Raw genomic sequence first — 16,905 nt, 5'->3', positions numbered from 1 at the left:
AGGAACATCTGTATTGTTTTATATTTCACCTATAACAGCAATGTGTACAGTAGTAAAGGATATTATTTTTAGAGTCTGTACATAAATCCAGCTGTTAAAATTTTGCTTTAATTCAAACACTGTCTTGTATTGCAATGCTTTACTATATTATTCTTCTATATAGATTTCTTATTTGTATGCTTGACTTTGTAATTCTGTAAAGACTGCTGTCAAAGTGTTTTCCTCCCAAATGAATTAGGTGAGTGATCAAAGAGCTGCCTCCAAAGTAAGCATTGTGGATGCAGTTCAAGGAACATAATGTAAGAGTAGTATAGCCAGCATTGCTAGCGTTGGCTACTCATCACGTTTATCTTTGTTGCAACATATTCTGGTTTTCATTAGCCCAGGGAGCAAGATGGAAAATTATTCTTTAAAGCATCCTCCTCTGTATTTTAATAGTCCATGCAGGCTCTTGATGAGGCTTGCTGCTATCTTTTATGTGGTTGATTCAAAGGTGTCATTTTTATCTTGAAGATAAGAAATTATTGTAGTTAAAGGTAACTGGTAAAGGTAAACTTAAGGTTAATTAAAGACAAGGTAACTGGACAAAAATAAGCTAAACAAATAAAAATTTAAAAAGTTGCTTTCTGGGATGGACTTGTGCCTGAACCAGAACCTGCTATGGTGGGAAGTCCATTGCTGGATTCCTGATAGTTCTTCATTGCTAGGCAGCTCCAGTTTAGCTGGGCTTGTTAGCTCTGGTTCAACATTGACCACGTCTCCATGTTGGACCTTGCCTTCAGCTCTGATACCAAGTACATTTCTGGTAGAAGAAACATGGTGCAAGAAGAGCCTGTCTGGTTCCAGTCATGTCCAGTGGAGCTGTGCATGGTGCGGTCTGCATGCGAGAACAAAACTGACCTGGACAGCAGAACAATTGCAGTGGTACAGCACTAAACCTGAGCTAATGCAGACCACGGCTGGTGCTGTGTTTGGGGTGTCTTTAATTCGCGGTTCAGGTAAAGAGCCCACACATAATGGAACAGTGACTGTGGTTGTTACTGCTGCTTTCTTCAGTTTATGGTCAGTCAGGTTTTATCTCTGAGCAACCCACATAACTTGGCTGGCTTTGCACAGAGTGTATTAAAGTTACAGAAATACTATCTTTTGTCATTGAAACTGGAGTTTTTTGCATCTGTGCCCAGGCACGGCAAGCTCAGAGAGCTGCCTTGAGTCATGATCTTGCTGCCAAGACCCTAGTCATCAACAACAGGGAAAACAGAACATCTCCCATAGTGTGAAGGAATTCAGAAATCAGATTCAGAACATGCTATTTTAGGGGTTGCCATCAGAAACTGGATTAAAGAATCAAGTTGTCAGAGAATGGCATTTCTGTGCATGTTCTTAGACTGTCCTGCATCTGGTTACCTTTCATGCTGAAGTAACTTCTTTGTGCAGTGTATTAATTTTGGCTCCTTTAACACAATTTGTTGTGTTCTGGGAGACACAAAAACATGTCAAGCATGGTTACTGGCGGGTCAGTTTATGTGGAATTAATTGTCATTTAGGGCAAACTTTAGGCCAGAGTAGCTTAGGTCATTTGGGACAGAAAATCACTGAATATAAATGCATTCTTTATATGCGTGTGTATATAATAAAATAATATATTTAGCTGCTCTGATTCTGTTAGTGTTTAGTTTATCAGATATTTTTATGTTTATATCCTGCATCATGACTCCTAGGTCCTTAAAATGGCACTCAGTGAACTTATGAAATGGATTGTATTATTTGGCGATGCTGCTATTTGAGGTACCTTGCAGTCCCAAGAACCAGAGAGATCTGATTTTCAAAAGTGCTAAGTGGTGGCAATTACAAATCATATAATGGAGAGGTCTAATCTGAATATAAAAAGATGCTATGCAATGCTTTCAAGTGTACTGGAGTACTGGGTGTTTGATTTCTTGAGGTACCTGGAATTGTTAAAACCTTTTGCCAGAGGAGGAAATTTTGTGAAATTTTTATGTGATGGAGAATTTTTTTTCAATGTTACTGCTCCTGGAAAAACTTTATTAGGAAGACTGAAGTGTCTATCATAGTTCCATACATTAAAGAAATAAGTGAGTTTACACAATCATTGCATATTGGTCCTGTAAACTAGGTAGCACATAGCAAGTATTCCTAAGTACATTTCTAGAAAAGAGGAGTTTCATTTCTGAAAAACAAAGACTATACGTAATTTTAGTGATGTCCCATTGACCATGCATTAGTAAATCGATACATGAAAATAGAGGAGGGGAAAAAAGAAAACAAAAATTAGCAGTATTTCCAATCTCTTGAATGAAGAGAGGAAAGCTTTGAGCTGTTTGAAAACTGAACTTCTGTTTCTAAAATAAAACCTAGGAAACAGATGACTTTGCTTTGTCTGTTGATTTTAAAATATAATCAGTACAGTTGATAGGCAAGCAATAAATTTGACTCAAAAATGCATCGAAGTTCTAAGTGCTTAATGCTACAAGTTTGAGCAAAACTACTTTGCAGTCCTGCAGCAATTAGAGAATTCTAAACAACAATTATTTTTCACATTTCTTTTCAGTTTACCAGCTTATTTTTTCCCTCACCAAAAAAAAAAAAAGTAGAAAGAAATAGGAGGGGAAACTGAATTTTAACTTTTTGTCTTGAAAATTCTTTCTCTTTCTGTGCTCTTTCATTTTCAGCATGTAACATTTTGTGTTATGTATCTCAGATCTCCTTGTTTAAAATAAACAGTATTTTAATGAGATAGTATTAAAACCTTTGAATACCATGAGGAGAGCTTGCCAGAAAAACCCTTGAGAAAATTCATAATTCTGGGTTAATTGCAGGGTTTGCTTAGAATGGAGTAAATAATATGTGAGCCACACATTGAATGATGAGAATTAAATGAAATACTGAATTCATTCAGTAAACTCTCTCTCTCTCCAGCACACTGAATGAGACAGAAGTTCTATAGGGACAAAAAGTCACATAAGGACCATAATAATATATTGATATCAGGATGCCAAGTGTAGATTGCAAAACAAGCTGTACTGCTGACACTCTATAATTTCAGCCTCACTTTAAAAATGCCTTGTTGGAGGGGTGTTGATCTTAGAAAGATCCACTTGTGTTTACGTTTTGTTCAAAGATACTTTGTGAAGATTCATTACCCAATCTGTAAAATATCTCAGAGGTCTTTTGAGGGAAATTGTTGCAGAATTCAAAGTAATTTTATTTATGATTAATGGACTAGAGTCCTTTCTTACAACTTTTGACACACGCAGGTCCCAGGTGTCATACAATAGTTGTGCTGTGTCCAAGAGTTTCGTAGAGTTTTGTCTTATTTTTATCAGAATTTATGCTTGAACATGGGAAGTGTTTTAGGTTTAATGAGACTTTTTTACAGTCCTTTTGGTCATGTTATTAGTGTTGTACAATCTGTGACAGTAGTTAACTTGTTACCTTGTGTGACTGTTGTCCACAATGCCAATAGAGAGCAGCAGAAGTTAACATCAATATGCAAATGAAATGTTAGAACTTGCACTTAACTGTTTCTTTAGAGTCTAGAGCTATTCAGTAGCAGAGCTGTAAAGACATAACCAGAGTATTGTGTGCACCGCTTGAAGGCGTTTCTTTTATAATATTCTTAAACACAGACTTGAAAGTAGTTTTGCTTGGTCTCTTGACAAAGAGTGTTACATTCCTTTCCTAACAGTAGGGGACAAAAGGATGTTAGGTCTTCATTCCTAATAATATTTAGAAGCTTGATTTTTTTATATTGTCATCATCTCTATGAATGTCTTGCTGTCCAGAGTCTTCCAGGAAAAAAGGAAGAGAAACAGTATTCTGACACAAACAATGTTCCAAAATGGGGAGATCCAGTGTTCAGTATCTGTTATTCAGAAAAATAAATAAAATTGACATATTTTGGCTTTCGTTATATATTTGTTTAGGTCACTTGTAAGGCAATTTTTATTAACTGTTATATTAAGTGTCTTGTAGTATTGCAATGGAGCAAGGAAAACATCTTTTTAGTCTCTGAAATGTTTGTATTTCACTGTACACAGATTGTATGGCATCTTTAGGCATTCTGGGTGTGTGGTATTCTATATAAAGGTACACATGCTGGCTGATTTTACAAGAGTTCAAAGAATTATATCATTTGCCAAGTTTTCTAGAAAAAATGGTATGTTATAGTTTGAGCCTGCTGGTCTTTGACAGTGTTTCTCTAGCATTGTTCAATTTACCTTTTCTTACATACTCTGTAACACAGGTTGACCTTTACTAATGCAACAGTTTAAGAATTCCACAGATGCAGCACATTAAACCATTTCAGTTTTAAATGTATCAGTGCTCATTTTACTTCTGTTACTCCTGTTAGCAATATTTTCTCTTAGATTTATATTTATAAGTATTCCCTTTGCTGATGATACTGCAACCCCTTGCTTTTGCATGTGTTCTTTCTTCTCTTACAGAACAAATAAAGCCTTTGCAAAATAATGCTAACCATTGCTCCACTAGTGTCCTTGAGAAATTAATTTGCAGTCATAATTCTGTATTTGAATTTGGGCTTAAGTTTTAGCAATTTGAATATTAGAAACTTCTGCTTAAATACTACGGTGTAAAAGTTGTATGTGTCTTACTGTCTGTTAATGTTTATTCAGAGTTTGAACTGTTAAAATATGAAAACGTGGATAGAAGTGTAAAACAAAAGATTTTTGAACAAACAATAGACTGTATGCCAAGTCTTGAAATAAGCCTTGTTTAAAACTGTGTTCTAACTTTCTCTACAGAGCACACCTGCAACGTCGATACCAACAGTGCAAGTACAGGGCCAGCAGATCAATTTGCAGCCGCCTTCATACACTGCAGCAAGTCAGCATGCAGAGCAAATGAAAAAACCTGGACAGAACTTCATGTGTCTGTGGCAATCTTGTAAAAAGTAAATGGTTCCTTTATTTAACTACCTTTTACTAATATTTAACAGATGCTTGTATATAGAGGTGATTCTATGAGTTCTATCCTGTTTTCTTAAGGTACCTTATACTTTATCCATGGGGAAAAGAAAAAGTGAAAACTCTTAAGGAAGTTGAGATGGGGAAGCACAAGACATTTAACTGCTCTCAATTATATTTCAGAGCATAAAATGAACATTATGTGGCTTTCTTATAATATATTGATTTTTTAGTAATAAATAAAATATTGCCATGTAGTTTAAAAAAAAAAATCCTAGCTCCGAAGCTTGTTATCTGTGTTGCAAATACAGAAGTAGTTACTGTACTCCAGTTACAAATAATTTTCTTGTGTTTCCAGTTTTGCAAGAAGAGGGTGTTGCACTTCTATGTCATGGTCAAAGTCTAACTTAAATTATGACTAACTGTAGTAATTATGATACCATTTGTGTGCCACAGGACTCCATTTTCACAAAAGGAAATATTAAGGAACTTAGCCTTAAGAATAGACAGCAATGATTAGACTTCTTTTGTTTTGTTGTTCTAGTCCTTGTAAGGCAGAGGAGTGAGCTAGCAGACTATAGATGGAGGCTCCTAAAAACATGATATTACCCTTGCTATCTTGACACTGATTTTAAAAGTGACATAGGTTTGTGAATATGCTTAGTTTTCAGTGAAGAGTACACAAAGGTAGTTTTCAAATAGCCGTTTTGAAAACAGAGAAATTGCATGACTTATAGGATGGGTGTGAAAAAGGGTGAGATTCTTCTTCATTACAGGACTTGGCAGAAAGCTGGTGTGTAGACATTCAGAAAGTTGGGGTGAAATGATAGAGAAGTTAGAATGTTTGGAAGCGATGGTGAAAATGAGGCATTTGAGCAGAATTAGAGGAATACTTAAGGACAGTTAACCTGTAGACCGCTGAAGCTGTAATTTCTTTTTCTTTCATTCCTTACAAACATAACTGAAAGGTCATTAAGTCAATGCAAGACATATGGATTTTAGGTAACACTCTGGTACTGTAGATATCTGGGACTTTTAAAATCATTGCCCTTTTTTCACCTTCAAAGTGATTTTTATTTCTTTGGTAGGTAACACTTCCGTGTGTAAGACATGCGTATAAGGCTTTACTTACTTTTCACTTTATTCCTTAACTACTAATAAATATAACCATAGAGATGTGTTCTGCTGGCTGCACAACAGATGTGTAAGCACCTGTGTTGGTACAAGAGCTGGTTGTACAGAAGTAGAAATGAAAAGCTGGGGCAGTTTCTTACCAGAAGCCTCAGCAATTTATACAATCTTGAAGTGTTTGCTGAACCACAGTTTTGAAGCATAAGTTAGTCACCAACTTTCTTCCATGTCTAAAGTTATGTAGGATGAGTTGCGTAGACTTGAGTTGACATGTAACCATAGAACGAGCTGATGTCACACATGAAGTAAGATGTGAATATGTGCAGTCAAATTTTGGGGTGGAAGGAGGAACTATACAATTATGATTACCTTACATTATCAGTCTGTCTTAAAATAGCATTTTCCTGAGGTGGAAGTTAAGGGCTACATGGCTCATATTTTACAAGCTGATCTCTACATTTTATGTCAAAGATAGTGTAGAATTTCTGTTGCTTTAGTTTCTCCTGTCATGACCTCCCGTACTGGTTTTTGTTCATGGTTAAGTTTCATTATTTTCAAAAGCCTTCGGAGATTTTGCTTTGATGGGTTGTAGTTCATGTGACACACAGCTATTGTTCCTTTGGTTTTTCTCACTTTTAAAATATTTCAGTCACAACCTAAAACCAGTTTAGATAAACATTACACTTGGCATTCTCTGTAGTAAAGAGAGAACCAAAATGTTAAGCAAGCATCTTCCTCAAATGCATGTTGTTTATCCATATTCCTCCAACAGTCTGGTTAAAAACAGGAATATCAAATCTCCTGTAGGCTTCCTGCTTCTAACAGACATAAGGAAAAATCTGGAATTGCCACCTGTTATTTTAACTGTTATATTTGTAGCTCTCAATCTTAGCTGGTTGTATTGTTTAAGCAGGAAACAAGAAGATTCTTTTGAGTGGGTCATTAGTCTACTCTGTGAACTTTACATTCACTACTTGGTTTCATTCCTGGTTGCTTAGCAGTCTTTTTCCTAGGTAATAAACAGGCAGATTCATCACAGTAGAATGATAGAGCGGTGGGTTTTTTCATGGTGTTCACAATTGTCCCTAAAGATATAACAGGAGACAAATTTGATACAGTCATTTGCGCCGGTTTCTCTATGCATGTTCTTTAGTTTAATTGTCGCAACATATTAGCATTAACTTTCCCTTCCAGGATGTATTGCAGAAGGCAGTGGAGGCCTTCAAAACCATTTTATTAAGAATCTGAATAAATATAAATAAAATAGTATGTTCTTTTCCTCCCCACGATCTTGGCTGCTGCAGCCAGCAACGTTCCACTGGTGTGGGCGTGGTTTCTGCTGTTTCATTTTTAAGAACTGAATTAAGAAACATTATACCCAGATTTTGAAATAAATTCCAACAGATTTAGTAGTGTCTGAAGACCACAACTAGATCAGGCCCAGTTATGCAAATAGTTGTAATGATTTGCCTCTCATAGATTTATTGAGGTTTAGTATCTGAAGTGGCAGTAGAACTCTAAAAGGTGTCAGTCAGGACACTGCTTTGCATTGAGGATGTAACAGAAAGTGGGTGTTTTCCTTTGAAGTTCATCTGTCTGCAAGTACTGCTAATTGTATCCAGCTTAATCTAAGAGCTGCTATTTTGTTTCAGGGTAGGAAGGAGCTGTCTGCTCTTGAATTGCTTTGTGTTTAAAAAGTAAATTGGAAATGCTATTGAATCTCCACTGCCTGTCAAGTCAGCTATTAGTTTAATGTTCTGTTCAGCAGCTGAACAGAATGATGGAGAAATTAAATAGGAAACAAGAGTGTAGAGTCAACTGACCATATTCTCAGTACTTAAGCTTTTCTTTATTACTGTATTTAGGTGTTTCTTTGAGGAAAAATAGTTTTTCTTTGCAAAATGGTAGTAAATTTCAGTCTTCTTGGATCAGTGATTGAAGTGATTGAATTTACTATACAATGAATGAACCAACATAGCTGAAATAGCTTTATTTTTCTTAAAGCCTTGCCATGTTGAATAAAATGTTTTAAACTACATTTTGAGTTTCACTTACAACATGAAATCTGTTTCATCCATGCCAGGAATATTCATAAACAGGTTTGTGCCAGGCTGAAGTTTACACGCTGACTTTCCGCTTTATTGTGGAAAAATGTCTTCCTGTCCTCTGAAATACCAAGTTTTGCTGTTGAGTCAGTGTGGATGTGAACCATTTTATTTTCATTTGCTACTCTGAGCTATCTGGACCAATAGCAAGAGGCAGGTATTTCTGCTTCCCAGCCTCCCTTCAGTAAGAACTGAGTGGCATGGAAAAGATGAATTATTTTAAAGGGAGCAGTATTTATTGCCTGTGCAGAAGGTACCTGCTGTCTTACAGGTGATTATTACAGTAGGATTCAGTTTATAACTAAGACTTGTCTCTGGGTCAGATTAGCTCTTTACAACCTGTATGGGGTTCAGGTAACAGTATCTATACAGTTCAGCCTATGTATCGATTGCAAGTATGTCTGCATAATGGACAGGATTGAAATGAGTGGCAAGATGTGGAAGGAGGTGGGTAGATCAAAGCACCCACTGATCTGCTCTTCGTGTGCTGAGTTCTGACTTGAGCTTGTCAATGAACAGCTGCTGTGGGTTTAAGACTTTGCTTCACCCCCAGCTGCTTGCTCTAAGTCTTTGGTGGGACATCATCTCCTTCTTGGCACCATCCAGCCCAGTGAGTTCAGCCAGACATCCAACACAAGTACTTTTCCTGTTGACTGAAGCTAAAATAGTGACATGTGAAGCGGAGTGGCTGAGGTGGGTGCGTGTGTTTCCTCTTGGGTGACACTGTGCCAGTGGCGTCTGTCCAGCAAGTGTGTGAAGACAGCTGGTGGTCATGACTTTCCAAACAGCAACAATTAGGTTTCTAGACCTCTTCTGTCTGAGCCTTAAGTGGGTGTTGATGAGCTGAGTTAGTGTATCAAAATTAATTTCAAGCGGCTAAGTCTTTTGTTTAGTTTGGCCATTTTTTTCTCTCTTCAGGTGAGTGATTTAATCTGTAACACTTGAGATAATGTTCTAAGGTGTATCTAGACTAAAAACCCCACAACTTTGAGTCATTCACTACTTACATTTAATACTGCTTTAAATATAGTGGTTCTGCATTAACATACGATATATGTTAAAATAACACATCTTTAGTCTGTGTGCCAATTTGAAAAGAACTGTTTAAGAACTGTTAACTCACTGGTATTTTGAGGTGGCGTTCACAGTGAATTGTTACTTTTCTACCCCTTTGAAATAGAAGAAAGCCCTTAGTGGGCTGAACTCACTAAGGTTATGTCACACCTGAGCTCTCACCAAACAGAACAGAGAGAAAACACAAAATACACTGCCAAGAGTATTACAGGGCCGGGCTTAGGAGAACTCATTCTTTTCTGTTGATGCAGAAACACTTCATTTGCTGAAATACCTCATGTCCTATACCGTGTGGCTGTTGGCAGCCAAAGTGCTTAGCTTGAGGTTTTGGAAAATCGTTTCATTTGGTGAAACTCTGGCACAGGTTGCCCAAAGAAGTGCTAGATGCCCCATCCCTGGAAACATCCAAGGCCAGGCTGGACGGGGCTCTGAGCAACCTGATCTAGTTGGAGATGTCCCTGCTCATTGCAGGGGGTTGGTCTAGGTGAGGACTTTTCCTTCGATTTTGACAAGTGTGCAGTATTGAGAGCAAATAGGATGAATGCTGTGCATCTCTTTTTCCCAGTTAAAGTTTAAATAAAGTCTACATATGACTGTTACTGAAGAAGGAGAACAGGAAAAGGAATACACAAAAACCAATTTTTTTTAGCTGTTTATAGTTTACTACTGTATTTTGCTTGTATCACAAAGAATGGATCTGTCAAAATTAACATACATTATTTCTTTGGTAAAGTATAAATAGAAAGACTGAACCATGATATTTCAGTTGGGTTTGGCAAAATCCTGTTGCCATTTATTGGTAGCTCACTGCTAATTTTTGTACATATTTTTCCTTTTAAAATTTTATGACTTTTCATTTATCAATGCATGTCTAATTTCAGAAAATAAAAATGTTTGTGGTACTTGTGCTTTGCCATTAACTGGAGAAAAATAAACAACCTTAAATTCCCTCCCTTCGTTTTTGTAGGTGGTTTCAAACACCATCACAGGTTTTCTATCATGCAGCAACTGAACATGGAGGAAAAGATGTCTACCCAGGGCAGTGCTTATGGGAGGGATGTGAACCTTTCCAGCGGCAAAGGTTTTCCTTCATCACCCACTTACAGGTGCAGATTTTCTTTCACATATTACTTCAGAAAATAGTAGGAATTTCATGGTAAGTTTTCACACACCCTTCTCACTGTCTTTTCTCTTTTCCTCAACAGGATAAGCACTGTTCCAGAGATGCTTTGCTTGCAGGATTAAAGCAAGATGAACAAGGACAAGCAGGAAGTCAGAAGCCTCCCAATAAGTAAGAGACCTCAGCCTCATTAGTGAGAGAGAAAATAAGAGAATTAGAAATTATTGGAAGAATTTGTGTATTTATAACTTGGCTTATCAGGTGAAATTATGCATATGTGGAGTCTGTAACAGTAATCAAATTTGAGATCCATTACAGTGGGACAAAGTGGGCAAAAGAGTGAACAGATTCTGATTTGGGTGATGTGGTTGCAGTTATCATAAAAAGAATAGCTAATTCCTTAAGGTATAAGGGTCAGTACTCTGTGGTGAACATTGTTCTCAACGCAATCTCCTGATATTTCCCAACTGGACAGCATTTTAAAACTTCTGTTGGAACAGGAAAGTGCTTGTAATCCAAATGGAAAGTTAGTTGTTGTGTAGAGTTCAGCTGCTTCATAGAGCTGAGACGGGTTGTCCTGTAACTTGCTGTATTCCTTCCAGTTTTGTCATCTAAATTTGGGCTGATTTGATCCAGGGGCTCTTGTAATAAACTTTCCTTTAAACAAGTGAACAAGATATATACCAGCTCCTTTGAGTCTTCTATTTTTGTGCTACCTGGAATCAGATTTGGCTCTCTTATTTCCCAAAATTATTTCAGCTGTCTGGAATTGATACTGGATAGTACAACCCCATTGCTGTGGGGTTGTGGTGATGGTTATGTTAATATTGGAATTATTCAGGCTTCAGTTACTTGTATAAGTGTATTAAGATTTGGTCTTTGTTAGTAACAAACTGGAATCTCTTTGTTGCAAGCTAAAGATGTAGTTACATGGTCCTAGGCAGGCTTTTGCAGTCTGTTCTGTGGCTCGTTAAATTATTACCAAGCTGCTGGAGGCAGCAGAGGCAGTTGGGTATGAAAGTTGAGAAATTTAGTTTGAAATTAAATTTAATATAAACAAGCCTCTTAACACAGACTTAAGGTTGCTTTATGGTACCTTGTTTCATTACACTAAACATCATTCAGAGTTCTGAAAACCACAAAATGAAGAATGATGGTAATGTAGTCTTAAATACTTGGTAAGTGGTAAGCGTAGGGCTGATACCATCTATGAGCATGTTGTGATCTCAGCTCTGCCTTTTCAAAAGTGTTCCATCATGCAGACAACACATCCAGTAGATTCGTGTCCTCACAGGCTTCTCTAACATGGGCACAGGTGGTCATATTAGAAAAAATATTAATACATCCCTTCTTTTAAGGCAGAATTCCCTAATGAGGTCAGATTCAGAAAGTAGGAACTTACATGCATAAGCGGCTCTTGCTGAAATGTCGAGACTGCAATATCACATGATATGAAGGTTGTGATTTCAGAATACAAGTTGAAATGAGAGCATTCTGCTACTCGAAGTGGGATGATTTGGCTCTCCCTGCCATCCCTTGATGCTGCTCATGGCTGTGCACTGCTTACAGTGAGAGAACTAGCTTTAGTTGTTGTCTGATTGCATGGAAAATCAATTACGTTTAAAAACAACAACAACAACAAAAACCCCCACAACAAAACTAATGAATCAAAGAAGTGAGTTTGCCAGATGCGTAAATACACTTCTAACCGTTAATTAGGCCAACTTTCTTCACTTAATCCCTCACCATGTAGTAAAACTACCCCTACACCTCAGAGAGTGCAGATAGAGTGAGTGTTACTGGTGCTGGCAGTGAGATTTGTGGAACACAGTGTAAAGAGCAAGGGCTCGTTCCCCTCAGCATTGTTTCTGTCTGTCATCACACCAGACACACTGGAAGAAATCTGTAATGGCTTTTGCTAGAACGAGGTAGACTAAGTTAAGCTGCATTACAAAGTTGGTGTTATACCTTAATTCTATATCTCTTTACTTTTGAAGTTGTGTTATTTTAACTCTTCCTCTTCTGACTTTCAGAAGTAGCTGAATATTACATTCTGGAAGGCCAGGTAGCAGTAGCAGTTAAATGTATGTTGACTGTAGCTTCGTACATTTGAATCTTTTTGGATTCACATTAGTTGTTTTTCCTTGTTGCCACTGAAGCAAAGGTGGTAGCATGAACTGCCAAAAATATTCTTCATGCACCATGGGAGTGGGGCAGGAGATAACTTTGCATTACAAGATAGTGTGGTTTGAAGTTCAGTTGATAATATCATTACAGAAATGTGAGAGATATACTTGCCCACAGACATAAGTCATTCCACTTGATGTTTCAGAAACTTTTTATCAACTCTTTTTTTCCAAAACAAAAAGGAATACAATCTTTTAATATATTCCGAATTTATTGCAATTGTCCCCTTTTCAATATTTCTAGAATCAAGGCAATAGTACTTCAGCTTTCTAAGATGCAGTACGATAGCTGTTGAAGAGAGACATTTGGAACAGCCTCCATTGATGAATCCTTATTCTTCTTAATATAAGGAAAACAAAAATGTTCCAGAAGTTAAAAATTAAGATGACAGTTCCTTTACTGTGGTACTCAGTCTCCTATCATTGCCCAACAGTTTCTTAATTCAGACCCTGCCCTTCTCCTTTTACTTCATAAAGGTTTTGAAACTCATTTCCATTCAGGGGAAGATGACACCATGAGCTAAGTTTTTAGGAGGCAGCCTGTCTGTTACTACTACTAATTTTCTGGCTTGTGGTTTAAAACCACTCATATGAACCCTTTTTCTAATTTGTAGCTAGGTTTCCTTGTTAAAATTTTGGGTTATGAAGAAAGTCTCTCTGAATAGAGAATTCAAGTTTTATTCTTAGAATATTCACTCACAGTGGAAGATGCCTAAATAATACTCTTACAGGCTAACTTTCATTTAAAAAAATGGAACATTTACATGTGATTTATGCTGTCTTTGCAAGTAAGCACTGCTCTTTGTTTCTAGGATATTGGGATGTTCTAATCAGGTTCTACTAGAATGCTGAAAGACTTCATATTAGTATTTCTCAATATATTGAAGCGTGGTGATGTTTTTCACCACTAATACTGTTAAACTTTCCTTTGAGATTACATTATGTGTCTTACTCATTAAGTGAAGTTGTATATTTATAGTTTCTGACTCTAATTACATGAGTCATTTCGAAGTTTTACATGAAACAGAGCTTTGACTTCAGTGTTAATACTGAAAATGGAGAATTTGCTTCCGCTGTGTTTGTTATTTGTACCAGCTTTGTAAAATACCACATTTAATTTATTAATCTCAGTCTGAAAGCTGCAGTAACAGGTAATTGGTTTTACAAATGTTTGATCTGATTTAACAATTAGATGGTTTATGTCTTAGATCATAACTTAAATCATGTTACTTTATATTACTCCTCACTAACCACAGCTAATACTTATTTTGTGTCGTCTTAATGTCTTATGGAGCTGATCAACTGTGTCAAGTTTGAATAGCTCTATTTTAAGGACATTCTCTGGCCAAACCTCAGATTGTATTTGCATAACTACTATCACAATTCCTGTTCAACCCTGTCTGAGAAAACATTCCTTTAAATAGGTACAATTCAGGAAGTGGCTCTGTCATTAGTACAATATATTACTTTTCCATCACAAATGTCACGGGTGATGAGCAACACTTCTTCAAAAGAAGTGTTTTTTTTCACATAAAATAAAGCCCATGACTCTTCTGAAGGCTTTTCAATAAGGTTTATCTCTGTGGAAACAAAAGGCAAATCACATCTCAGCACCATCTATTAATGGACCTTTGTGTCTGTGTTCAGATAGGTTAAAAAATTGTCAAAATAAATTTTCAGAGATGTTAATCTTCTAGAAAATGGTGCAAAGCTTACTTTTATTCATTCTTTCTTTCGTGATGTAGGCAGCCAGCTGCAGGGGGTACCGCCTCTACTCCCAGAGCACAGAAGGCCATTGTGAATCATCCGAGTGCTGCCCTAATGGCGCTGAGGAGGGGATCAAGAAACCTTGTCTTCAGAGATTTCACAGTTCGTATTGTTTGACTCAAGTATTAGATATTAATTGGTGACTGCTATTACGGGGATTTTACCTTTTATTTTTTTTTTTTTTTCTTCCACAGGATGAGAAAGAGGGACCAATAACTAAACACATCCGATTAACAGCTGCCTTAATATTAAAAAACATTGGTAAATATTCAGAATGTGGTCGCAGGTAAGCATTATATGATTCTTCTGATCCCAGTGGGCAGTGTTGTTTCTGTTACTTTAAGTGCCAAACAATAGGTAGGTTTTACCTATCCTTTAAAAAATATATATATAAGTTTATGGACAGCACAATTTCTCTCTGTTCTGCACAGTTTAGTTCCCCACACAAGTGTTCAGCATCCTCTCACCTAGGACAGTATTTGTGATCCAGGCTTTTGAAATACGTCTGGTAAATTGGACAGGTTAAGTTTTTGAAGAGAGATAACAGAAGCCTTTGCTGTGGGTCTGTCCCTGTTCCTCCTGAAGGCAGCACCACATGACTCTGAAATAAATTCTTCTGTAAGCAGCTTCCCGTTGGCAGCACCCTTTTAGCTCAACTTAAGAAAGGGGAAAATGAGCTTTTATGAACATTTTCCTTGAGTTATGGAGTGACAAACAGTTCTGTCCCATACTCGCTGCCTCGCTGTTGCTTTCCCCTCCAAACTTGGGTTAAGTTTAATAAATGACTCAGTCGGCTTTCCTCTCTCTTGTAGAAGATCCTTCAGTAAGTAAATAGACCAATACTGACCAAGTAGGAAATGTTCTTTATGATGCAGAAGGAGTAGTTACTTACTGTGCCAGTAATCACTGTGCACGCTGCTTGTTTTGTCCAAGAATTTACAAGCTGAGTGTTTTCTTCATTTTGTTTTGCATTGTTTCAGCTTCATAGTAGTGGAAGTAATTATTTCTAATAAGAACCTGTTAATTTTGACTGTTCTTCAAAAATCTGTCAATAGGAAGGAATTTCCTAGTTGTAGTTCTAAACAAAAGAGTTTTGATACCGGTTGTAGAAACCCTCCTGCTGTCTCCAGCTGCCTAATTGGGGGTTGTAGTGAAGACAGAGACAAACTCTTCTTGGAGAGCATAGTGAAAGGAATGAGGGGAAATGAGCAGATGGAAGTTCCAATTAGATACTGTGAGTAAAAAAAACCCGAACATGGGAATAAGCTCCCCAAAGAGGCTGTGCAGTCTCTACCCTCTTAGATACGCAAAACCCAACTGGGTATAATTTTGAGCAATGTGATCTAGCTAAGGACTTACCCTGGTTTGAGCAGGAGTTGGACCACGTAACTTCCAGAGGTTCCTTATAACCTGAATTAGTCTTTGATTTCAGTGTTCTCAGATTTAAGAAACCTTTGAAAGTTTAGATTTTGAAGTACAATATTCATTAAGTATTTTTGTGGCACTTTTCTAATGATTAATTCTGAATATTCTTGTCTCTTTCAGTGTTAAAAGCCCACAAAAATTCTGTTAAGTCAAACATGGAACAACTTTTACTATTAACTTTACCATTGGTAGCATCCTTGAGTATTTTCCTCTGCCAGGTCCATATAAATATGTATTGTATACATGTCACAGAAATAGTGTTCCACATACTGATAAGGTGTTTGTGGGATTTTCTGTGCTGTAGTACACACTTCTTCTGTACAGGTGTTGGTGTTACTCATGAACCATGGTAGCTTGAATTTGGTTTTTGCTATTATAGCACTCAGTGCTATAATGTGAACAGATGAACAAGTAGATACTGAACAACAGAAGGCTCAGTCTCCTCTGAAAGCTTTGCCTCATTCACTTCTTTTGAATTAAAGAGGGCTGAAGGTGATTTTTAAAGTATGTGTTGTGCTTTGTCCTCAGAACTGGCTGATTTCCTTCATGATTTGTGCCCCAACTGTCAGGGATCATGAGGGCTGGTAGTGGTGGGCTGAAGCTTTCTTAGTTTGCCCGAATCTTGTCATAATTTGTTGTCTCCACGCTTCAGTTCTTTGTACTTTAAGCTGACAAGCTCAGGTGCTGCTGGTAACGTTACCAGTGGTGCCAAAACTGCCTCAGTATCCACTGGTTTCTGGTGTGATCAGCATTTCGCTGCGGACTCCTTGCTCCGCCAGCTGCACCAGTGGCAGCGACCGTGTTAGTTTGGAGCTGGTCGTGGCAGGTTGGGGAAATCTTTCATCTGAGACACATGGTTTTACTTCATCTGTGCAGATTGCTCATCTCTCCCCTCCCTCCCCGTTGATAACATTGCAGGACTTCGAACCCCCATACCTGTCATAGCTGCTGAAAAGTAATTACACAAAGTGTGTGGTTTGCAGTGAAAACATGTGCCTTACAGCATTATTACAGCATTTCCTTTTCAGCGAAAAGCCTCTCAAAATGGTTTCAATACTGAAAATGTATATGCAACGTTAAAAAACCACTGTGATAAACCTACATACTGATGATTTTTTGGTTATTCTTTTCCAGATTGCTAAAAAGAC

At 37.3% G+C, this 16,905-nt stretch overlaps 1 protein-coding gene across 1 annotated transcript in view; it reads left to right on the top strand.

Moving 5' to 3' along the window:
* Nucleotides 1-16,905, top strand: part of ARID2 (AT-rich interaction domain 2) — a 103,319-nt gene that overhangs the window by 84,809 nt on the left and 1,605 nt on the right. Inside the window, exons 16-21 of the mRNA XM_021284095.2 lie at nt 4,788-4,936; nt 10,227-10,365; nt 10,465-10,550; nt 14,311-14,434; nt 14,527-14,618; nt 16,892-16,905. The exon at nt 16,892-16,905 is cut by the window's right edge and continues 1,605 nt beyond it. Of these exons, the coding sequence (XP_021139770.2) occupies nt 4,788-4,936; nt 10,227-10,365; nt 10,465-10,550; nt 14,311-14,434; nt 14,527-14,618; nt 16,892-16,905 (604 nt within the window). The remainder of the gene's footprint in view (nt 1-4,787; nt 4,937-10,226; nt 10,366-10,464; nt 10,551-14,310; nt 14,435-14,526; nt 14,619-16,891) is intronic.

Source organism: Columba livia, chromosome 1, assembly GCF_036013475.1.
Source record: "Columba livia isolate bColLiv1 breed racing homer chromosome 1, bColLiv1.pat.W.v2, whole genome shotgun sequence".
Lineage (NCBI taxonomy): Eukaryota > Metazoa > Chordata > Aves > Columbiformes > Columbidae > Columba > Columba livia.
The sequence above is the reverse complement of the archived record's forward strand: the minus strand, read 5'-3'. Positions and strand labels throughout refer to the sequence as shown.